The sequence below is a fragment of the Mercenaria mercenaria genome, chromosome 13, assembly GCF_021730395.1.
Source record: "Mercenaria mercenaria strain notata chromosome 13, MADL_Memer_1, whole genome shotgun sequence".
NCBI classification, from domain to species: Eukaryota; Metazoa; Mollusca; class Bivalvia; order Venerida; family Veneridae; genus Mercenaria; species Mercenaria mercenaria.
Genome location: NC_069373.1, coordinates 7,822,051 through 7,848,089, shown reverse-complemented (window position 1 = coordinate 7,848,089; position 26,039 = coordinate 7,822,051). Strand labels below are relative to the sequence as shown.

Sequence of the window (26,039 nt, the reverse complement as noted above, 5' to 3'; positions counted from 1 at the left end):
GTCTGTAACATCGTCATGTATGCCAGAAGACTTCGGTAGAAATTTCGCGCTACAAGAGTGATATTTTTTAATTGTTTGTCAAACTATGGGCCTTTCATTGTTGGAATGTTTTGGTTGCAAGAAATATGTTGCATTTATTGTTTGAAAATGTGCAAAATATACTGAATACAATGTGTTTTAGCCTTTCATCGTCAGATTTATAACAGTCGCAGGATGGCTCCGTGTTATACACAATGCATCAGAGTTTTACTCCACTGATTATGTAGTATACACGCGTGGAAACTCTCCGAGATTTATACACATCCTTCGTAAAACTTAGAATGGCGGATAAACAAGGACAAGGTATATTTCATTTTTAATCAGATGTTTTTAAACACTTGATATTTCTGTAACATGAAATAATATTCTATTTTAAGAGTACTCATGGTACTGTATAACAAGGGTCATCAAATATGTATATCGTAGTGCGCAATATGTTCAATACAGGTGTTGTCAGTGACCATGAACTTGCTACTTATATCTACGCCTATAAGTGCACGTAATACCCACAGGCACGGATCCAGTATATATTTTTTTGTTTAATATAAAAAAATCCCCTTTTTTTCACACAATTAACCTTTTATACGTTAGTCAAATGAAAAAAAAATCGATGACAAAAAACCCGGTCACAGTATCATATACATTGAAAAAGCTTAACGCTATGGGAAGCTACTCGGCAAACTTGTAGAACATTTCAAAATCGGAGTTTATACACTTGCAGCCGCTACCTGCATGGTTGCACTTTCGAAACATTTAGCCTTCCATAAGGTGGCAGGGGAGTGCAGATTTGCGAATTCCACATTGACGTGTGGGTACCAGTGTTGAAATATCCATAGAAATCTCGTTTTTGCTTATTTTTCTTTGAAACTACTATGTACTATTGCAGATACTATAGACTACATAAAGACGACTCTCCGGTCCTATGCACCTGTCGCTTTCCATGCCAGATGTAGTGAAAATTGGCCAAATCACCCAAATTTTATAGACCAAAATTAGCCTAACCGGGCCTCACTTTGAACTCTGCCATTCATCCATTTTGTATTTTTAAATCCAATTTCGTAGCATATATGTATAGTGCGAACATAGATGCATACCCAGGTGGTGTGGAATGTGTCTCCCAACCACCACTTTATTTCCCTAATTTTCACTTGAAAAAAAGTTGATGGATAACAGCCGAGCGTCTGGTCGACTTTTGTTCTGATGTTTATGTTTTAGCCTCAACCGGAAGTACGGACCTAGGAATTTTAAAACACCCGCCATGTAGAATCATTAACCGTTCCTCATTCCCCAGATATATTAAAGAATTAATAATGATAAATAACCAGTAAGATAGATATGCCTTTATATCTACCCTGTCCTGTTTATACAGAAAATCGACCGGGGCCAAATTACGAAACCGCTCCCCTGCCACCTTAAGTTTTTAAGATGTTTAGATAAAATAAAATGTAACCTGTCCTGAATCCTAAGACACTTATAGTGAAATCAACTGAACAAAAAGTGTTGCCGTACCTTGCAAGATAGCCGGTGAATAAGCCAACAAAAGTGCCCACCCCTCCACGCAAAAATCAGCCAAAATTTGCATTCTGAATCAAAGTAACCCCGAAAAACTATTTACTGCCTTTAAAGTTAATTTCACATGATATTTACATTTTAAAGCCTTTCAAATGTTAAAACCATGTACTTTTAACATCATTTTGGTATACAAATGCAGATTACCGTACTTATCCTATCGGGACACCCTTTAAAGGCCACCCATCCATCCTTTGGGACCACCCCAGCCACTATATAGCTTAATGGCATTGCTAGATATAGACACATGTGTTGCTTTAAACAAAATGGCATGAATAGTCATTATCTAGGCACTAATTTCTTCTTTTGGCCGTTTTATGGTACGATTTTTATACAGAAAATCGACCGGGGCCAAATTACGAAACCGCTCCCCTGCCACCTAAGGGCACCGTGTAAAATATGGAGTGGAGTCATGGAGTGGAGTGGTGGAGTGGAGTCTGGAGTCGATTTGGAGTCACATTGGAGTCATTTTTGGAGTCAAATTTGGAGTCGAGTCAATTTTAGAGTCTAATTTGGAGTCGGTTTTGGAGTCAAAATTTGATAAAACCTAAACAATCCTACGTTTATATGTCTCTTCCAAATAATTATCCACATACAATATTTCACACATGCATTTACTAGTAAACTGTTGAATCATGGGCTCAATATCATACTCCTCTAGAAATAACAATAACAGTTACTGATGTTACTGATGTTTTCTCAAATGAACCGTATCAGATTGGTAAGAATAACTTGTCATTACATTGGATAGTTAATTACAACAAATCACTCTCTATCTCATTCATCTCAGGACTTGACCCCTAGTTCCTTCATGGTTATTTATGATGTTGGGCCAGATGTTGCCTGAAGATTACTCAAACCTGAAATGTTAACTAATGAGAAAGTATTGTTTTAAAATTTTAAAATGAATCAGGAAAAATGAAAACAAGAAAACAACTTAGGTAATTAAATATTGACTATCTACTACAAACGGCATAATGTAATGTTCTGATTATATATATGAACATTTCGGACCCTTAAAGGGATTTGTATTATAAATGACTGACCCAAGACGGGATTGTTTAACACTACGTTTATTCACTACAGCTAATACAAGATAACTGATTTAACAGTATAATACAAACATGTATACGTTCTTAGAAGAGGCACGCTATACGCTAGTGCGGTGCAGGAGGGAGGAACTACATTTCATGAATGAGTGACCATTACACATAATATAATAACACATATAATAAGACATGATAATACTTATGAAATTAATGACAGATAGAATACTGTGTGTTATGCATATGTGTTTATAATAGACAACAGTACAATTCACAAAAAATACATTGGCACTAGTCTGGTTCTTGATTCATCTTTTCATTCCATACAAAATTTGCTTTCAAACCATATTCGAGTAAGACAAATTGTTAAAGAACTATATGAATTCTGATCAACTTCATGCCTGTGCAGGCCATTCTAGCATACAAGAGCTCTACCACGGTTCTCGGGTACCATGTCGAACATCAGATGAATGAGAATAGTACAGGCTGATCTAGTTCTATGCAAATGCAGTAAACTATGTAGGTTTTCTCATGGTGTGGCTCAACTATGAATAAAGACAAAACATCTGCATTGTTTAAGATTTGCATTTTGTAAATTTTAAGTTCAGACTGTTAAATAGTAAACAGGTAAATAGGTCTGCCTTCTGCGAACAATGCAAACCATGACCAGCCATGGTCTTTGCTGGTCAATATTCAAAATTTATAAATGATACCTATGCAGGACCTTATTCACAGTACGCAAGGGTGGTGTTGGGGTTACGGGGGTATCCTCTCCAAGAATTTTTTTTAAAATGAGAACAGCAAATGGTGCATTTTGGTATATTTGAAGTAAATATAATGAACGTAAATCTTGTTCTTTTTTGTTTTGTTTTTAATAAATTTCATGCAAAATGTATTATTTAAGTAGACATACACGCATGTGAAAAAATATGCAGCAGGTCTGCAAGTAGACTAAAGAGATATTTTTATTACAGATATTTTTCAGTACATTCAATAGGATCGAGCCAATATTCACCCTAAAACAGACCAAATCACCTATCCCTTTTTTATACAAACTGACCGATCATTTGAACAAAGTAAATGGTCAAATCTCTAAAACATTGGTTTAAAAAAACGCAGGCTTTTGTTGTAACTTTAAAATAAATCAACAAAGACATATTGAGGGGCGATATCGAAAAAAACGTTCTAAGTGTTTATTTAGAATTATTGCTATTACGTTCCCTTTCACGTTAAGTCTGCAATACCCTCGTTGTTTTCAGAAGTTTAGAAACTTCTATGCATTATTTAATGGTTTGATCAGATTTCTAGACATTCTTGTGAAAACAATGCTAAAGACCGAACAAGATTTGTAGAGAGGCTGATATCTTTGAATTCTTTCTTCGTGAAATAAATGCTACTTGAAATTATAATATCCAAAGTATTTCTGGGAAGTACCCTTGGTAAACCGTAATATTACCAATAATGACATGACTATTGTCTTAAAAGACAGACTCTAACAGAAATTTTATAACTAGGAAAACAGTGATGAAAACAGTTATAACCAGTTTTGTTGTGTTTTTCTTCGACCATAAAATTAAGAAATTCCATTCCTTATAAGGAATTCCATTCTTTAATTCACCACAAAAATGACAATAATAATTAATATATACCAAACACTTCAGTAGCACTAAGCATCAATGAGACTCCACTCGCAACATCCTTTAACATTTAAAAAAAATTCCTGCTTGATAGGCCGCATAAAATTAGAGACCATTTGCCTTAAGGCACATTTTATCAATCAAGACTGTTTCATTAAGTGATAATTACATACATGTATATTTAGTGACTACAGGCCTGAGAGAAATTACCCCATGCCTCCAATCCAAAAGAGCTGCAAAAACAAAACTCTACTCCAAATTGCTCCAAAACCGACTCTAAATTTGACTTCAAAAAAAAAAGACTCCACTCCAAATTTGACTCCAAAATCAACTCCAAAAAAAGACTCCACTCCAAATTTGACTCCAAAATCGACTCCAAATTTGACTTCAAAAAAGACTCCACTCCAAAACCGACTCCAAATTTGACTCCAAAAAAGACTCCACTCCGAAATTGACTCCAGAATTGACTCCAAAATTGACTCCAAAATCGACTCCAGACTCCACTCCACCACCCCACTCCACGACTCCACTCCATATTTTACACGGTGCCCTTCCATAAGTACTAAACTGACCCCATAAATTGCTTTGAAAACACAGTACAAGTCTCTACGAGCGAAAATATTTCAGTTATCCCCGGTTATTTCATTCCGGATAGCGGACGTGTTCCTGGTTTTTATCACTTCGTTTGGCAGCTGAAATCGCCGGGGATATTTGAAATATTTCGCTCCTAGAGACTTGTACTGTGTATTTCAAAGCAGTCAGTTTAGTATTTATGGAAGGCTTTGAATGTTTGGAAGGTGCAATCATGCAGGTAGCGGCTGCAAGTGTATAAACTCCGATTTTGAAATGTTCTACAAGTTTGCCGAGTAGCTCCCCATAGCGTAACGCTCGCATAGTTCACCTTTTCAATGTATGTGATACTGTGACCGGATTTTTTGTCATCGATTTTTTTTCATTTGACTAACATATATAAAGTATATTTGAGTGAAAAAAACAACAGATTTTTTTTACATTAAACAAAAAATATACACTGGACCCGTGCCTGTGGTAATACCTAGCAAAATAATTTGATTTAGAGTGGCGAATATGGTATAATATTCTACTATATTTTATTGATTTTATAATCTGCATCATTTATAGTGAGTGGCACAATACACGTGAATGTAACTGACTGCTGAACGTCAATATTTGCATGAACTTAACGTTAAGTGGATGCACGCAGCGTGTTATGTATCTGCGGGAGGGTTAGCTGTGTTGACATTAGTAACAGATATTGTGAAATATAAGAAGAGTATTGAAATCATGCAGCGATATATCTACAGTATGCCTTGTCTCTTTTAATTACATGCTATCTAAAGCTGTCAGACGTTTCGATGAGACCGCGGGTTTTAAAGATTATACTTTTATACATGTATGCTCAATCGTAAAATGTCCGCTTCTAGTGCGGAAAGTCTGTGTCTGATCCCTGACCTCGTCAAACCAAAGACGTGAAAAATGGTACTGGTGCCTCCCTTGCTTGTCACTCAGTACTGAAGGGTTATACTAGGGTGTATTTTTAACCCTGTTACTGGATACCTAGTTTGTCACAAGTAGTATGCGACGTTTAATAAAGCTTTCCTTTCCCTTTATTTATCAATATAACAAGAACAATCCTTTAACCAGACAGAGTCTATATTTGAAGTGCAGTTTCAGCTAAGTACACATTGACGAAATATAAAACATTTCAAAATAACTGTGGAATTGCAAGCAAAGTCTGTTTTCTTACTTTTTCTAAGTAATGAGCTGGGCCTATTTAAAATCATTACAGTTTACAGTCGGTTACCGTCATTCGCAATTCATAACCCAAAATGAATTAGTTAATTTTGTCTTCAAGTTTTAAGACTGCACTGACCTATGACAGCTAACTTGCCACTTACGAAAGTACTTTGTGCATACGCTTTTCGAAAAAAATATTTGTATGGTAACCACTTTCAGTAAAAATAAATCAAAGTTATCAAAGTATATATCTATATTCATATAAAATGTAACTTTTTTTAATGTTTATAAGTTTTTTTTTTCAAAAACGGAATGTTGTTGTAAGATGAATAAATTATATATTTTGAAAAATGCCTTATATGTTGTTTGCAATCACACGGCAAAAGTAAGAATTTAAAGTGCATTGGTAATTTATTGTACATTTTTTAATGGCTTGTCCGTCAATAGTAAAAACTACTACCCGAAGTCTGAAAGACAGAGAACACATGGTTTTGGCTATGACCGGGATGTCTTATACCATTACAGCAGGAATAACATAGTTTTGACTATGACCGGGATGTCATTCAGTAAGTGTTTTATACCATTACAGCAGGAATAATGTTTTCTTCAGCTTTTTACTTTAGCCCAGCAAAATTTAGTGTTGAACTATGGACCAGTCAATAACACAAAATATTAACAACAAGCCATGTAATAATTCTTTATAGAGCTAGCCAGACGCTTCGAGTCCTTGATAATATTGAACATGTTCCTCGATAGGCACAGATTGAACCGACAAGTCATATACATTGTGGAATATACCTTTTTTCAGGCCCTAAAAAGGCGGGTAACCCCGTTTATTTTCGTATACCTACTCGTACTAATGTACAAGTCTGAAATAATTCTTTAACTCAATTTGTGGTTTTAATATATTTACTGCAAGTTTGAATGAAACTGATTCAGTACTTTTGGATACTTACCAGAAACACGTGAGATTGTTCTTAAATTACATGAGCAACAATTGTGGTTAAGAACCTTTCACTGAAATGTGTCCTTATATAAATCTAATATTAAGCGTTTGACCGCGGCGCAAGTGCAGAAAATGTAGTTTGATACATATACTATCTACTTTTATGCGTGTTGTTAGTGATGGAAATATTCTTGTAAACGTTTATAAGAAAAAATATACATATAGAAGCACAAACAGTATAAACGTTATGTATAGGTTGTGCAAAAATTATATGCAACTTATTAAACAAACAAAGTAGTTATTTTTTATCAAAAATGAGTCTGAAATATATGGGTTCAATATCATTTGATATAATATTCTATAGACTAACAAGAAATATCTTTAAAAATGATGGTCGGCGAATTGTAATAAGGAAAGAAGTTTATGAATTTTTCATCTAACATTCATCTTTCATCTAACATTTTTCAAATTGCAAAACTAAACACCGCACTTTAACAATTTAAATGGTTCTCTTTTAATTTTTCGCAAAGGTTTCGTAGGGTTGCAATTTTGTTTCGTTTATCCTTAGACGAATAATTACAGCAGTAGTTTGATGAAGATTCATGAAGCGGTTCATGAGAAGAGGTCATTAAACGTGTTTATATTTTTAGCTAAATTGGTCCCTATCCCCATTTGTAACAAAATAGCAGGGGACCTTTAATACGATATTGTTACACATCGAGTTTGATAAAAATTCATTACATTTTAGTGGTTAATGCGAAGAAAGGCATATCTACTTTTAGCTATAGTGGTCCCTAATAGGGCCCAAGTTCCTATATAAATAAATTTGGAAGAGGGCCTTATAATGATGCTCCAGACCTGTATGACAAAGATCCACCAGGCTGTTCATGAGACGCTGTATAAAGGCATTTCTAGTTTTAGCTCTAGCAGCCCCTAAATCGGGTCAAATATCCCAGCTGAACAAAGTTGGCTGCGGGCCTAATAAAGATGCTACAAATCAAGTTTGATTAGAATACATGAGAAAAAATCAATAAAAGGATTTTTTTATTTATTATTTTTAATTATTTCTAAAATAGGCCAACTGATCCCGCTTTAACAAATAGCATATTTGCTATTCATGAATCTTTGGACAATGACGTCACACCTATAATAAAGTGAAGGTCAAGCAAAATATTCAATTGTAATTATTTCAATATTTGTGTTTCATAAGCAAAGTTTGACCGTAGGCATATTACATAGATAAACTGTACGCAGCGTACCTTCATTTCAGTGTAATGAGATTCAGTCATTATATAGCATATATATAATAAACAGATTTCAACTGAGTTCAATATTTGCATACCATACTAAAGAAAAATATTCATATATAATAAATCAGTTAAATAATTTATAACAAATATATCAAAGCAAACAATTACTCATTTTAATATGCAATCTGAATAAGTCACAAAAGCAAGAAACCTTTTCATATACAGACGACAATTGTAACAAGAAAAATCTTTTAAAAAGCACTTCTCTACATAAAAGACTCTTATCACACCCTTATCCATGTGATACGCAGACCGTATTCAGCTCTTTCTTTAATTTGATATATGTTGGTATTTGAACAGGTTTTTTATCATATTTATTGAACTTACTTATCATTTTGAGATATATCAATATTCTTGCTAAATATACTAAGCCAAAGTTAGTTTTAAAACTGTGAACAGCGTAGTTTAGGATAAACGCTTTGTCTACATTTCACTCAGCGTAGCACAATCAACAGAGTGAAAGAAATTGACACTCTCGTCCAATCAGGCAGAGTGTTGCATAAATCTTCCATTTTGATAAATTATCTATAATGCATTATCAAGTAGTTTGATTTGCAAACTGAAGTCACGTGGCATAGGTAACGAAAACGAATTTAGACGGCGTCGCCGAAAAATACAAACACAAGATTATTAATTTATCAAAAGGTGTATCAAATGAGTCATTTTTACTGTATCATTTTAAAATCCTAAACATGGCCAGTCAAAACATTTGGTACATAGATGAGTCATGCTTTTATTCTTAATTATTACATTATTATCTACATGTGTGATGTACTCTTTCATGTTTTCGTTCAAAATTCAGAATTTATCAAACGTTGATGCAACATCTTGTATCATCATTGACCCAGTGTTTAAATCCGTTTACTACTGTTTCGTATGTAGGTACATAATGGAAGGAATATTGTAGTGATTTATTGATCGGAGTCTTTTGGGTCATATCTCGTTGGTTCTGTTACTTTTCGTATATTGCGGATTTGAACGATACGAAATGCATTAAACCCACTTGGAAATGATACGAAAAACGTCCGGATAAGCACGTTTTTGTATAATATTTGCTATTTATCATTTGTGGGTTGAGAAAACATTTTTTACCTCACTAAAGTATTGTATCTTTGTCTTCTGTGTTCAGATTGTTTATACAAAGCTCAGGCGGCACAGACGCCAAGTATCTCCGAGTTAACAGAACTTGCACAGGAGCTGGGTCTGCACTGCAAGGATGGTGAACTGGAACATTTACAAGGTGGATCTAAATATGTTAGCTAAGGGTTAAGGGATACAATAGCAAACTGTCCGATGATATCCGGAGCAAAGGTTTTGAAAATATTATTTAATGATTTGATTTAAATTGTTCGCTTGACACTATTGAGTGAAGATAATTAAAACAGTTTTCAAGATACGTTTTTGCACGTTGAACAAAAACTTTTCGAGTACGAAGCTGTAGGTGCACCCAGATATCTTTGAGATAAATCATATCGAAAATTAGAATAATTGTATCTTATGTACTTTTAAAGATGACAAATCTACTTACGTATCGTTTCATAACAGATCACATGGGGGAGACACTGGCAGGAAGTTACCAAACTATAAGTGACCTGGTTGCACCAACCCTTCCGGTTAAATATCCCAGAGTACCTGGCTACAGACCGGAACCTGAAGACAATCAGTGCAATGCGTGGTATGGGTTATAAACAGTGCAGTAATTCAGTCAAAAATGTGTTTCCTTGGTGTAGTCGAAAAAAGGTCCCTAATAAATAAAACCTATTTTTTTTCCATTTTTCGCGCATTTGCGCGTAAACCGGGGGTCAAATTGGTATTATTTCACAGGTGTAATTAATTTTACATAAAATAAGACACTTGTCATGCTTATATTTGCATGTTTTCAACTTGCTTGCTTGAAAACGAAAGTAGGGTGTTTATTCTGATGACCGTTTTCTGAAATGCGGCAATATTAGGGTATATGTATGACTTCAGCGGACTTGTATTCAATCAAACTGTGTCTGTAATTTTCACTGTTTGCCTTGTTCTCGGTGCTTCCGAAGGACCTTCTTTCCAGATTTTATTGTATATCTATGCATACTATTCAACATCCCGTTTTCTTTTCGTTTTTCTAAGCAAATGTGGCAAATAGGTCTGCTACGGAGTGAACATCTAGAAACTGAATCAAAATTCTGAATCTGAAGTAGCTGAATTTTATATGAAACAAAGAACAATGTCTTTTATTGGTATAAAGCCTATGTTAAATTCAGACACAAAATTATGTACAAACAAAATATGATACTGAAGGAATATATCTGTATACAGCAAAGTAATTAAATAGTCAAATATGAATTAGAAACCATACGTCGTGGCTTTATTCTATTTTAATTGCTAAATGTATACTCATATAAAAATTAGAATAGTTTATTTGTATATATAACACTTGAAACTGGACATTATGAACATTCTGCTCTTTAAACAGGTAGCCAAACGATTAAATACAACAACACCGAAAAGTCTTTAGAGTCTATAGAAATAGAAATGCCTAGTTCTAAATGCTAATAATTAGAATCTACTCGCTGTTCTTAGTGATACTGTTACCCGGAAACAAAAACTTATACGACAGTTTTTCCTTCGATTGACATCATACATGTTTAGTGAAAATAATTTTTGTCTTCTTGAGTATTCAAAGTTATTTTGTGCAGTTGTATGAGTATAGCATTTAATGAACATTTATATCCTAGGTATTGGAAATGCAATATAGAGGGCGCTCCAGAAGGGAAACTGAAGGGTAAAACATTTGGTATCAAAGATAATACGTGTGTAGCTGGCGTTCCCATGATGAATGGATCGAAGATAATGGAAGGATTTGTACCTGATATTGACGCTACTGTTATTACCAGAATCCTAGATGCAGGTAAATTTCACCAACTGACTATTGAAAATGTTAATTATTGTTGTCATTAAAGACTGAAGCTCCGTCGATGTTAAGACCTGGATATCTGTCGTATTTATGATGACTTTCATGTGTTTGCTCTTGATAAATCTAGAAAAATAATATAAAATCAACAACGACAACAGCAACAAAAAGAACCAACAGAAATTTCTGTGGGTTTATTTAGGGTACGATGTGGCTATTACAAACAAGTACTGTAGCTGGTATAACGACACGGTTCGAAGTAAAACTTTGTTTGACTACAAAACGTATCTCCTTTTAGGCGGAAGAATCCTTGGTAAAACAAATAGTGAACATATGTGCTTTAGCGGGAGTAGCTGGACCAACGATACCGGACCAACCTTGAACCCACACGACAAGTCGAGATCTGCTGGGGGTTCCAGTGGAGGCTCCGCTGTAGCGGTATGTAATTTACTTTGGCAGTAAAATGGTGTCTGTTTACTGAGAATTGCCGTTTGCTCTTGACTGCTGTTTCATTTTGTCACCTTTATCGCTGGCGAAATGACTGACTATTCAATGTATTACAATTTCTTTGACCTATGACAGGTTTACAATGGTGATGTTGATATGGCTATTGGCGGAGATCAGGGAGGGTCCATACGCATTCCTGCATCATGGTGTGGAATTGTGGGGTATAAGCCTACATGGGGCTTGGTACCGTACACAGGAGCTCTTCCTATTGAAATTACATGCGACCATCTTGGACCAATGGCCAGAAATGTTCGGGACTGTGCTCTTTTGTTAGAAGTAAGTATCAAAATTTATATATTTTGATAACAATAAACTGAAACTGACAAATTCTTTAGAGTTTATAAACTCATCCACATGAATGACAACACCAATCTGCCAATGCATATTCGCAGTACGAAGTCGTTTTGAATATGATGAAAACCTGTCACTGCCCGTCGTTTTTGATTATAGTATAACAGTTCCATTCATCATCCGGGCAGTTCTAACTAGTTAAACATTTGCTCTGCTTCACCTTGGATTGTGTGACAATATACATAATTTTACACCTAAACCCGCTGGCTTAGCACAATAGTGAGAGCGCCGGTCTAAGGGTCGCGTAGCCGTGAGTTCGATCATCGGTTGTGCCGTATGTTCTCCGTGACGAATTGCTAAGACATTGTGTCTGAAATCATTCGTCCTCCACCTCTGAATCATGTGGAGAAGTTGGCAGGTATTTGTTGAGAACAGGTTTTGTATTGGTCATCACTTCCGGTTTATCAAACGTGAAAAATTTACCTTAAAGGTGGTCAATCACATTTAAACAACATTTAATGACATTTTTTACTTTTTGTATATTCTGGTAGAGAATTATTTAAGGAACAAAAAGACCGATTACATAGAGTTCCTATTTGAAATGTATATTTTATTATTTTTATAAAATTTTGTAATTACTCCCCTTTAATATGAAAGTATATAAAAAGCTGGGTATTTCTTTTTATTTCGATACAATGTCTAGTTTTACATTTGCATTTGATAGACATATCAACTATTGAACAATCTGAACCAAAATGCAAGTTTAAAAGCTGTGTGTAGCTTCTGAATTCATTTATTTCCAATCTATCTTGGTTGCGCAACCAAGATAGGCAAAGGGAGGTAATAATAATTTTTCAAACTTGCGTTTCTAATGAATTCCATCTAAATACATACTTTTTAATGCAAATATTTTACAAATATATTACAATATGTCTAATATTTATACATTTCCTTAGGCAAAGTGTGTTTATCAAATTTATACTTATGATAAAATATCTCTATCTTGGTTGGGCAACCAGGATAGGAAAATGAAATTTTAAAAATACCTCCAGTGAAAATCTAATTTGTATTAAGTGTTAAGTGAACATAAATGAGTGTAAATGATCAGATGCTAAAGTTTCGAACAAATCCGTACATGGCCAAAATCTGATTATCCACCTTTAACTGTCCGCCGTTAAATAACTGAAATACTGTTGAAAAACGGCGTTAAACCTGAAAGGTTGGTGTATCTTGCTCATTTTTTAATAAAATAGAATGTGTATATACTGTACTTGTTATATTTCTGTAGTTGTTTTTCACGTGTGTGTTCATGTTTTTTTAGCCCACCATCATCAGTAGTGGACTATTCAAATCACTCTGCGTCCATGGTCCGTCGTCCGTCCGTCCTTCAGTCCGATAACAATTTCTCGTTATAGCATCTCTTCAGAAACTACCAGGGGGATTTTGACCCAACTTTGTCAGAATGATGTATTGGTACCCTAGTTATGTCCCCCTGAAAATCAGACTGGTTCAACAATTTTTAGTAAGTTATGGCCCTTTGTTTATTTCTATAATTTACATAGATTTATATAGGGAATAGCTTTGAAAATCTTCTTGTCCAAAACCACAGAGCATAGGGCTTTGATATTTGGTGTGAAGCATCATCTAGTGGTCATCTACCAAGATGATTCAAATTATTTCACTGGGGTCTAATATGGCCCCGCTCCGGGGGTCACATGATTTATATAGACATATAGGGAAAAACTTTGAAAAACCTCTTGCTCAAAACCACAGGGCCTAGGGCTTTGATATTTTGTATGTGACATCATCTAGCGGTCTTCTACTAAGATTAGTCAAATTATCCCCCTAGGGTCAAATATGACCCCGCCCCGGGGGTCACATTGTTTACATAGACTTATATAGGGACAAACTTTGAAAATCTTCTTGTCCAAACCACAAAGCCAAGGGCTTTGGCATTTGTAATGTAGCATCATCTAGTGGTTCTCTAGCAAGTTTGTTCAAATTATCCTCCTAGGGTCAAATATGGCCCCGCCCTGGGGGTCACATGGTTCATATAGACTTATATTTATATTTAAAATCTTCTTGTCAATAACCTACAACATTCAAATTTAGACCACATGTATGGTTTTGAGTGGCAAGATGAACCTTGACATGAGTTGACCTTGATTTTGACCCAGTGACCTACTTTCACATTTCTGTAGCTACAGCCTTCAAATTTGGACCACATGCATAGTTTTGTGCACTGAAAAAAACTTTGACCTTGACATTACCTAGTGACCTACTTTCACATTTTTGAAGGTACAGGCTTCGAATTTGGACCACAAGCATAGTTTCGTGTTCCGAAATGAAATTTGACTTTGATTTTTTTCTTGTGACCTACTTTCACATTTCTCAAACTACAACCTTCAAATTTGGACCACATGCATAGTTTTGTGTACCGAAACAAACTTTGACCTTTACATTAACCTGGTTACCTACTTTCACATTTTTGAAGGTACAGGCTTCAAATTTGGACCACATGCATAGTTCTGTGTTCCGAAATAAAATTTGACCTTGATTTTGACCTAGCGACCTACTTTCACATTTCTCGAGCTACAGCCTTCAAATTTGGACCTCATGCATAGTTTTGTGTACCAAAATGAACTTTGACCTTAAGATTGATCTAGTGACCTACTTTCACATTTCTGTAGCTACAGGCTTCAAATTAAGACCACATGCATAGGATTGTGTACCGAAACAAACTTTGACCTTAACATTGACCTAGTGACCTACTTTCACATTTTTGAAGGTACAGGGTTTAAATTTGGACCACATGCATAGATTTGTGTTCTGAAGTGTATTTTGACCTTGATTTTGACCTAGTGACCTACTTTCACATTTCTCAAGCTATATACAGCCTTCAAATTTGGACCACTTGCATAGTTTTGTGTACCGAAATAAACTTTGACCTTAAGATTGAGCTAGTGACCTACTTTCATATTTCTCAAACTACAGCCTTCAAACTTGATGCACATGCTTAGTTTTGTGTACAAAGAACTTTGTCCTTGAAATTGATCTAGTGACCTACTTTTACATTTCTCAAGCTACAGCTTTCGAATTTGGACCACATGCACAGTGTTGTGTACGGAAGTGAAATTTCACCTTGAGCTAGTCAATAAGTCTTGAAATTTGGAACACTCAAAAATGGCACATTGGTGGGCGCCAAGATCACTCTGTGATCTCTTGTTTAATGTTTAAAGCAGTTCTTCTTTGTTTCTTTTAACTTCGTAATCGTTTGTACTTTTGGAATGTAAATATGTAAAAGCACTAATGAGAGTGTGCATGAAAAAAGTGTTAAATAAAATTAATGTGGTATAGTAGTAGTACTTACCCTCGAGTAACCAGTTTCCATTATGGTAAGGCAAAACAGCGCGCGATTTCGTAAATAATGATTGTATAAACTCAAACTATTTTACTTAGAAATTAAGTGAAAATCTTTCCTCGTTTAATTGTCACAGTTTCAAAACGTATTTTATTTTGCTTATTGGTGGGCGCTGCCATTTTTAAACATCAACCAGAACTTCCTTTAAGACTGATAGAACTGTTTTCGTTACCTTTGCGAAATGGTTGAATTAAACGGAATGAAAGGTACTACAATAACAGAGGCCCCATAACATTCGAAATTTATTCGTTTTCTATCATTTTTGACCCAAATATTCTGCTATAATTTAATTTGCATTCACAAATTAACACTCTCGTTGGCCTGGCTTGCTAAAGATAGTTGGAGAATACTGCCTGTATTATCGTTTTGCTAGAGGTGGGCTTCTATAAAACTACAACAATTTTACAACGAAGTTTACGACATGTAAAATTGCCGGTATCACGAAATTAAGGTTATCAGGAATTGAGGTTACTCAGTAGTAGTAGTAGTAGTAGTTTTTTTCGAACTTTTCAATAAAAATGTGTGTTATTTCTCCGACAGAATTTTTTCATACCTTTGAATATAATATCTCGAGATTATGTTCAAATATGAGTGAATTTAGCTTACTACTGTTCTTGTTACTCGTTCCCAATATTTGACCCTAGCTCGAAGAGAAATGTATATTTATTCTTTAACATATGTGAGGCTTAATTTAGGTAGTATGAGGTAATGAAATATTATGTTAAGTTCAATTCTTTTTAGGATATATTTATGTTGTTATTTGAAGTCTTCATTTAAAGTAAAAGGAAGTTAAATGTTGTTTCCGTTAATTTCATTCAGTTTACTTTGCTTCCCTCCTAGGTTATTGCTGGATATGACGAAGGCCGCGACTCCCGCCAACCACGTGACCTAGAGGTGCCAAAATACACTGAACTTGTAAGTATACCGGTTTTACAAATAAAAAGGCGATGATATTTGTTTTAGTTCGTGGTAATATTTTGCATTCTTAGAAGAAGAAACGTTCATATGCTAAAATGCATTTATTTTGCATTCAGCTTGATGGCAAACTTGAGGGCTGGAAGATAGGTTTGGTGACTGAGGGTTTCACAGGTTGTGACAGTGACGCCCAGTCTATTGTACGAGAAGCGGCCCAGCAACTGAGCAAAGCTGGAGCGCAAGTGGAAGATGTTTCTGTACCCATGCATACTCATGGTATAATATTCAAGTTTTGGCTTAGAAATAATTCTGACATCTTTGACAATATTTAGGAATAAAAAACCGAGTCCTATAACGTTCATGGATAGTTAGAAACATCGAATATATAAGTATGACGTGAGTCATATACACATGCATAAAATCATTGATAGTTATATTTCAGGTTTCGCTATTTGGTCACCGATTTTCATAGAAGGGACATATCAGTGCATGGTCCGGGGAGTTGGTAAGATATTGACATTATTAAATATTTGTAAACTTACTTTGTTTTGACTCGTGGTCTTTTATAACAATAAAGATAATGCCGTTGTCATTGATTGATAAATAAAATACGTAACGTTTTTATTTTCAATACACATTGTAAGTAATTTCAAAATACCTACACTCCCGACCAAATAATTACTTTTTGTCCTCGAATGATGTATATGAGGAAGATAACCCGCTGGCTATGGACGACACAAAAGCCTTTAAAATGCCCGCCAAAATCTTGACTGAAGAGGTAGAGTGATGACTGTTTGATTGCTTATGCATTTTTCATTTATACCACCTTATTACAGCATAAAATCCCAACTGTATCATGCTAGTAAAGTTTAATTTACTTTGTATACGTTTAAACGTATATAAAGTAATTACCTTAATTATAGCTATGCTCCGTCCCTTATAGAATGTTTTCGAAAATACATTAAAGTAAGAATGAATAATATTACCAACAAATTATAAATTAAACTGGAACTGTGTATTGTTGTTTGTCAGTAAAACATAATAATAATAATAATAATAATAATAGTAATAATAATAATTATAATAATATCTTTATTTAATGAAGGTAACATACAAAGTGTAAATAACATGAAAATGAAACGTAAACTTATTTTCAGTATGGCCTTCAGTTAAGAACAACAACAATACACATGTACACAAACAATGTTTTTTTTTTTTTATTTTTTTTACGCCACATGGACCCTGGTTTATCATAAAGAATGTACCAAACTGTTCATAATAAGTAGGGTAAAGTTGAAAGACAGGTTATTTTCTATAAAACAACAAATTTCGTTCTTAGTAAATCACATGTACATGACTGTTTACATTCTATTTTGTAGTTCTAAGATATCAAACTTTTTTTTTCAGAAGTATTTTCTCACTTTTAAACAGTTAAAATAGTTGTAAAAACTGAAAATAGCACGTGACTAGTGCTTCACAAACTAAAATGACTTCTGCACTGCTATCAGACGCAAGTCACTGATGCACGTGCATACGTGAACGAATACATTAATTTTCTCAAAATGTATTTTCAGAAACGCATATCACTTCATAAGTATGAGTAAACAAGTAAAATATAGATTTATTTACCTTTTAAAGAACGAAGTTAAACTCCTGTTTGTTTGTGCAATTTTAGCATTTTGGAGTTGAATTTTCTTCCGTTTTTCGGAAGGCATGATTTACTTTTACACTGGTAATGTCAAAGTTTCTAGAAAGAATGACAACCTACATAAAACTTTCTTGGCCAAAAAAATCTGTACAATAAGAAAATTATAGTAAATTACCTTTTAATTACCGTTTAAATTAATTCCAGTTAATCCTCAGATGATTGCCGACGTGACAAAAACAATCCTTAATTAAAATACTTTCCAACATTTCTTACAATCGGTCGCATTTTTCTGCGAAAAACAACAATTATCCCAATCAATTTCGATGACAAACACTCGCCGCATATACATTTATGTAATCGACTCGATAAACTTGCACCCTGTTTAATGTACACGGATCAATACACACAGACACGCGACCTTGATTACATGACATAACTAGCGATAGCGAGAAACGGCCGATTGATGCTTTAATTGCTTGTCAATCAATCGCAGTTTCGGCGCGTGATTAGTGGAATAGGGCGGCGCTTCACAAAGGGCATTTAGAGTGGCGCAGTTACACATCGAATGGCGCTAAATACGGGCAGGAGGGCGCAAGAAAAAAAGGGCGGGGCGCTCCGCCCTTCTAAATATCTCTGGATACAACACTAAACATTTACGATAAATTTCACAAAATCGTATTTTGAAAAATGTATCAATGATCAATGTATTAAATACGAGTAAAGCTTTACAATCATCCATCCTACAGACACATAATTATAAGAATATTACAGATAATAAACAAACAACAACAAAAAATAAATAAATAAAATAACTGACAGCATTGTATATAAAAACTATAATAATATAATTATTTTAAGCACTGGACTGTAACATAAACAAATGTCGTTAGAAATTATTTTGAATGCTTGTAATGTACTCGATTCCTTAATTTCAGCCAGTATTTTATTCCAAATATTAATGCTGAAGTACGAGAATGAATCTTTAAGATAGTTTATACGAGGTGTTATACGTATACGCAAAACAATATCTTTGTGGGCTGTTGAACATAGATTATGCAATTTATTATTTGAGACACTCAATATTTCAGTCATGTAGATAGGTACCATGTTATGCATAGATTTGTTAACCATCACTGCTGTGTGATATTTTACTCTGTCACTAAATTTAAGCCATTTGAGATCATGTAGGTGACCTTATCGAACTTTTTAATGGTCTCAAATGGCCTAAACTTTTCATGACGTCATTTCTATTTATGAACGTTTCTTGCATACCGGACTGGGATTTCTGGTGATTTCACCGGTGCTGGAAAACTCTCACACCCGCTAATGCTAAATGAAGCTGCAGATTTGTGTAATAATTATATAATGATTTTACGTAAAACCGGATAAAAATCAAATACGTTGATAGTTCCTTCTTGTTCCTTACAATATATTTCCCGTTTCAAAAACGTTATTTTTTGTGGGGGTCGTGGGGGGGGGGGGGGGGGGGGGGCATAACGTGGCAGATAATAAAACAAAACCAGAACTATTACATGAGGTTTTCTTTGTGACGTCATGACGTACTACCTGTTAACGGACGTCGGCACAACCTAGTTACCGCTAAAACAGTTACCCCTCGAGTCGGATATTCCTATTAGACATTGTCGGTTTAATGGAAGTCTGACTGTGAACATCGAATGCGGACTGTCTAGCTGTCTAGGGAGCGTTTCAAAACACATTTATTCATTTTTTGTTTGTTGTTGTAAGCGCCGTTTTAACAGTATTTCAGTAATGTAACGACAGACAGTTGGCCTAAAAAGGGTTCCTGGATTGTGTAATGGTGCAAGTTAACCTGTTCTCAGCAAGTAACTGCCAAACTCCTCAAATGAATAAGAGGTGATGATTTCAGACGCAATCCTTCCTATCAAATCGTCACTGCTAATTCTAAACATTGTGTGTCTCAAAACATTTAATTTCATTGATTGCTTATTGCTAATACTAAAACATTTGAAATTAAAAAAAAAGTCCTATATTGATTTAGAAACAATTGTCTATATATCTGTTTCTTTTTGCAAACAGTGTCATGAACCAGGTTGTATGGTCTGTTTGGATGAAATACGTCTGACTGAAAATGGTCAGTAGTTCCTTCAATTTTGAGCATATGTTACATTTATGAAAATTATGAGATGACTGTTGCTGTTTATTCATGGAAAATGCTAAAATGTAACGAATAGACTATGTTTAAGTTGCTTTAACACAGTGATAAGTCACACCCATTAACTGTGCATACTGAAATTATACTGACCGGAGATCGTGTAATTACAGTTTGGTGATCATCTGATGTTCGATTCAAATTAGTGTGTTTTTAAACTATCACTATTTATACGCCTAATGGATGAAACTGGTAGAACCCGTGGGTTTTATTATTAAGTGACTGAAATTATATGCTTAAAGTGCGCAATCCTAAACAAATTATCGTCTTTTTTACATTATTTTCTAGACAATCTCTTATACATGAAAGTGCTAGACATCACCCTGGGCGGATATGTAATTATTTTTGAGAGATATTTCAACAAAAAATCCTAAACGTCACTTGATATTTGTTATAGGAAAAAGATTTTTCTCCCTTGATGAGAAAGTGTTTTTTTTTTCTGTTTTTTTTTTTCGGAAATAAAACGGGGAAGTTAATGTTAACTTACAGCAATATATACTGAATACTATGAAAAGTATGAACGGTGTTACGTGAAATTTAGTGTAAAAATCAAAGAATCATATATCAGTGAAAAATTGTTTAACGGCAGGACCCGTACCTAGGTTTGCTACTCATTTTATTCAAAAAAGATTTTAAAGGTAATAACTCCGGAACAATATTTCGAGCGGGACGTACCAATGATATGCTCAACAAGGCTTTATACCAAGCACTTCCTACTATCATTAAATTATGGACTAGAATTTTAAAATAAAGCGTTGACAAAAATCTCTTAAACAGCACTTTTCCCCCAATAAATCTCCGGTAAAAGGAGATAATCCCAAAGCAAAAAAGTATGTTTTTTCCCAATTCTAAATTTAAAATTCCCGAATGTGTATTAACTTTAAGGAATATTGTCGTTTTAAAATAGTTTTGCAAGTTTGTATGTATATTGTTGTTTAAAACAACAGTTATACTGTTGAACAATTACTGAAATGCAACCATTAATATTTCACATAAAACATATCTTACATAGATTTTGTTTATTTGCAAACTTTCCTAATTAACGTAAAATCCATAATTTATGAATAATTAGGCCTGTAACTATCATTCCTAAGAAGTTTCAGTAAAATCACACAAATAGTATACTAGGAGAAGTAGTCCGAACAAATTCTTTTAATAAAATCATCGGAATAATGGACATAACTCCGGAAAAATATTATTTCGATCTCTCCCGTAAAGCTTCAGTGAAATCTGGGTAGAAGGATTGGAGAATTACAGAAAATAATCTTTTCATAGACTCTATGTATGATAATCAAAGAACCATTACTCAGTACAAGATCATTGAAATATGAACCCCGTAATACATGCTCAGCTAGAGTTGGTGCGGATCATTCCTATGAAATTGTATTGAAATCCTACCAATTATAAAGCAATTCGGACAAATCTTATTCAAAAAATACTTTAAAGGGACCCTAACTCTACAAAAAAAAAAATCCGAGGATACTCACTACAAGGCTTCATACATATCATTTCCATTAAAATCCTAGCAGAGGATTCTGAGAAGCTCGATCAAGCTATACGTAGACGGACAGACAGATGACGAAGGCAGAAAGAAGATGTATCCAATGAAATTGGAAACACAATTTATGGTATTTTTGTAGATTAACTCTCTGTTTATATAATACTTGAATGACGTCTTGAGAAGACCCCCAGGATTTACAGCACATTCACAGTTCATTGTCCGCATCAGCTTAGGCCGACAATGTCTATTTGCACCTACTACCACCAGTTAAAGAATATTGTAATCTTTCTCCGCCTTGTTAAAATTTGATTTCACTTTGCCGTAAACATTTTAGTGTTTGAAATGCATATTAAAATAAACACTTGTAAAGTACATGAAAATAATAATTTTGTAGGCTCGTTAAACCTCGTCGCTCATATTTATTCGTAAATTATAATAGCCAGCTACTGACATGTAATTCGTTTATACTAATACACATTCCACAGCCTCCAATATGTCTCAAAAGAAAATATTTCTGTACATGTTTTTATCCCAACAAAATGTCAAATATCTATGCAGCTCGACTGATAACGATATTTTAACTAAATATTCTGAAAGCAAAAACGTTTTTACAGGTGCTGGATACCATTACAAGGGTTACTATGGAGAATCAGTTATGACGAAACTTTCCCATGGATATAAAATGGAGGCGAAACAACTGTCTGAAACAATGAAACTGGTCTGCATGTTCGGAAAATATATTGAAAAGGTTTGGCAAGTTTAATATAAGTCTCATGTCATGTTTTATATTGTGTTACTCCGGTATATGAGCTATAAGATGGGAGTTATTCTGTTTTGAACCCATATATCACAGTGCATAAATGGGTGATCTATCATTATTTTCATTAGAAATAATAAAGCTCTACATTAAGATGTTGTGTAGATACTGAATTTGTACAGTTATAATAGCTGAGACTGAAGAAACATTCGCCTTACAATGGCAGTTGGAATATAATGATATTCAAGATGCACCAGATGCAATGGCAATGTTAAAAACTACATGTCAAAAACAATGTTTGTCATGATCGAAAGAATTCTTTTTAGCCTTTTATGAACGTCTATCAATTGCTAAATATTGCACAAAAAATGACGGAACTCCAACCTCCCTTTCGTCACTAACTATGTACTAGCTATGGCCGAACAACCTCTGCGAAGGTGAGAGAAAAGAAATAGAATTCATCCGCTTGAATGTACAGAAAATATCTTTAAAAGTAACAACAAAATTTTCAGTATCAGTAAACGGGTTTTAGACACAACTTTAACTTACATTGACATAAACTTGTTAAAAGCATGGCCTCTACTAGGTTTAGCGATATTTCTGTTCTCTGAAAAGTAAACAGAATATCATATTGCATAGCAAATAACTTGGACTTGGAAAAAAAGGACACCCTAATTTCGACTTCGTTCAATTCACGAACGCTTGCGTTGTGTTGTGGAACAAGTAGTTAGATGTTAACAGGAATGTACACTGTTGATAAGTATGCCACTTTAAGTATAAAATTATATGATCTGGAAAAAATGGTAACACTGTCGAATGTCAATGTTTTATATGTCTAAGAAGTTAGATTATTTGGTTTTGAATAACTTCTTCATTACCTGTTTGGATTCGAAAGAAAAGACTTTCAAACTTTGTCTGTCTGCTGACATAACTCGAACTATGTTCAGACATTTCTTGAAAAAATATATCCCTTAGTGACAACAAAACTTAATGAAAACAGTTGTTATTAAAGACCATGTGCACCTGAACATTCAACCTAAGACTTCATCGATTTTCTGTCATATCGGTCCTGAGGTCAATATTTTCACAAGAAGAGCAAGGTGGTAGATTTTGACTTTGTTAAAATGCACTGTTGGAACTCTGTGCTGTAGTTTGAAACAGCGTGGTGATTTACAAATGATAATAGGTAAGGGTAGATTTCTCGGAAGCACAGAGCACCAAAAATACAGCCCCAGAGCCACGCATTTGCATAGTAGGCCCACAACAAACAGAAGCTGTAATGGAAAAAATATTTCAGACGAGTTGAAGCTGTGCATCGGTCAGTTTACCATTGAGTCCATTTAGTAAGAGCAGAGTCAATGCTCTTGTAATCTTTGGTCATTAGATATGTGTATAATAATAATAATAATAATAATAATAATAATAATAATAATAAAAATAAAATAATACTTACTATTAATAATAATTTTGAAATGTGTTTCATATTTGTGCTGACATTTTCATTTTTAATATGTAACACTGTCATGTTCATAGGTAAAAACGTCAAATTTTATTTAGACCGGTCATTAAATTTTTCCAACAAATTTCACATTTTCTAAAATCAATGAACATAGTAAAAATAACATGAAAAAAAGAATATATATATTCAAAATTTGTTTGTAACTAACTATGTATTAATAAACACTACTTTAAAACAAAATGATAAAAATTTACAAAATTGAAATATGTTTTACTGTCGAAAATTTATTTTTCAAGTACAGTCTTTCTAAAGAAGTTTTTTATGTAAAAATGTTTAAAGGAATGCAAAATTATACATTTTTAATATTACAATATATCACATACAAAAAGTTATCTTGTATCGCATATAAAAAGTTATCTTCTATCAAATTTTCAATAGCTAAAGCATTTGCAATTTCATGACTATACTGTAAAAATATCAGACCCCTGCTGCAACCGTGCTTTCGTTTTCTAATTTCAAAACACTTTCTAGAGGAGGTATGACGTAAAATCATAAATTTGATTTTTATTTGAAGGTTTATGGAAATCGATTCTACGGACGTGCGCAGAATTTGAACATGAAGTTGACGAAAGCATACGACGAGGCATTGTTAAAGTATGACGTCCTTGTTATGCCGACATTGCCGTATAAAGCCCCTTTGCTGCCGAAAAAAGATTGTACACTCCCAGGTTTGCTTACAAACTTTTCGACAGTGACACTTTAACAAAACATTTATGCGGATGGGCGCCATATTTACTAATGTTTGGCGAGACTGGTGTAATAAAATGTTTGTACTTTATGGACTTTTGAGAAAATAGAAAGATGTGCTCGAAAGCGAAAATATGTCATCATGTGCACGCAAAGCGTTCCGGACTTCCCTTTAGAAAGACATATTACTTCAAATCGAGATAAAATATTTTCGATCATCTAGGTTTTGTGACAGAAGTGACTTGATAATTGAGATGTTTAGAATTTTTAAATCTGTTTTCAGAACGGTTGAAGAATGCGCTTGGCATGTTGAAGAATACAGCACCATTTGACAGTACAGGACATCCCGCACTTACTCTTAATGCGGGGTATTCGGAAGGACTTCCGATCGGAATGATGATTGTTGGAAAGCAATTTGAAGACGCCAAGGTCCTTCAAGCAGCGTTTGCGTTTGAACAGTTGCAAAAGAAATAAACAGAGTGAAATTCTATTAACATTTACTACTGAATTTATTTAGCTTTATGAAGGATTGCGAATCTGTTCATTTGTATGTACATACATAAATGTCTGTTTAATAAATCCAAGATTTATTGTATCAGATCGATTTAGACGGTTATCGCGCAGTGTTTTTTTTTTCTATAATATATGAAAATATCCTTTTTAGTATGCCTATGTTTTTTATATGTTTAAATGTTTATTTGATACTTGCCACTGGCCCATAACAATATAATGCAGTACAGAAAGACATTTTAGACAAATGTACAGGTACACTAAAGATAGATATAATATATATTATTACTTATACACATGTATAATATCTACAAATATTAACAAATATGTATCTATCTTTCCAAAACATTAGATATAAACTTATGGCATTCAAATATTAGCCTACTTCTTTATTATGTGTTTAAATTTAACAGAAATAGTATCAGAATACTTTTACTTATACACAAGGAAAAATAATGTATTAACTATATGCTAAATTAACTATTTTTATTACTAGACTTGTTATTTCAGTGTTTAAAATGAAATTTATTTCAGCAATAGCAATCATTTGAAACGAGGGAAAATATACAAGACGTAAACCTATAACTGTTGTCATAACAATTTTATGAGATTGCACAAATATTTTTATAGCCTGAGACACTTCAAATTTAAAGAAATATTCTTATAGTAATTCTTTTTTCAGTCTCCATTCATTTCCAAGAATGGTCATCTTTATCGAAACGAAAACTGCAGATCAAATTTATTGTATCCATGTAATACATACATTTAAATATGGTATTCTTTTTTATTACATTATATTGTATGTAAAATGTACAATTTAATATCTTGTAATCATGAAAGCTATACTTATCACATAATCTACATTCATAAAGTTATCATTGGTTCAAATCAGGT

The 26,039-nt window shown here is 33.9% G+C and overlaps 1 protein-coding gene across 3 annotated transcripts; it reads left to right on the top strand.

The window, feature by feature from the left end:
* Positions 1-195: 195 nt before the first annotated feature.
* Positions 196-25,270, top strand: LOC123529971 (amidase-like). Of its 3 annotated transcripts, XM_045310617.2 has the most exons (13): positions 318-342; positions 6,494-6,612; positions 9,432-9,542; positions 9,848-9,977; positions 11,023-11,195; positions 11,497-11,636; positions 11,781-11,981; positions 16,258-16,332; positions 16,452-16,608; positions 16,775-16,837; positions 22,287-22,420; positions 24,463-24,616; positions 24,919-25,270. In XM_045310617.2, exons 2-13 carry the CDS (start codon positions 6,594-6,596, stop codon positions 25,107-25,109), a joined length of 1,548 nt encoding a protein of 515 aa, XP_045166552.2. In that variant the 5' UTR covers positions 318-342; positions 6,494-6,593; the 3' UTR covers positions 25,110-25,270. The 3 variants fall into 3 exon arrangements, with proteins under 3 accessions (XP_045166553.2, XP_045166551.2, XP_045166552.2); XM_045310616.2 differs by lacking the exon at positions 6,494-6,612 and having other exon boundaries at positions 203-342; XM_045310618.2 differs by lacking the exons at positions 6,494-6,612; positions 16,775-16,837 and having other exon boundaries at positions 196-342.
* Positions 25,271-26,039: the final 769 nt, after the last annotated feature.

Coding starts and splice junctions, on each gene's coding strand:
- LOC123529971 (XM_045310616.2), top strand. CDS start 321: ATGGCGGATAAACAAGGACAAG. Junction 9,543..9,847: donor TGAACTGGAACATTTACAAG/GTGGATCTAAAT, acceptor GTTTCATAACAG/ATCACATGGGGGAGACACTG. Junction 11,637..11,780: donor GTGGAGGCTCCGCTGTAGCG/GTATGTAATTTA, acceptor GACCTATGACAG/GTTTACAATGGTGATGTTGA.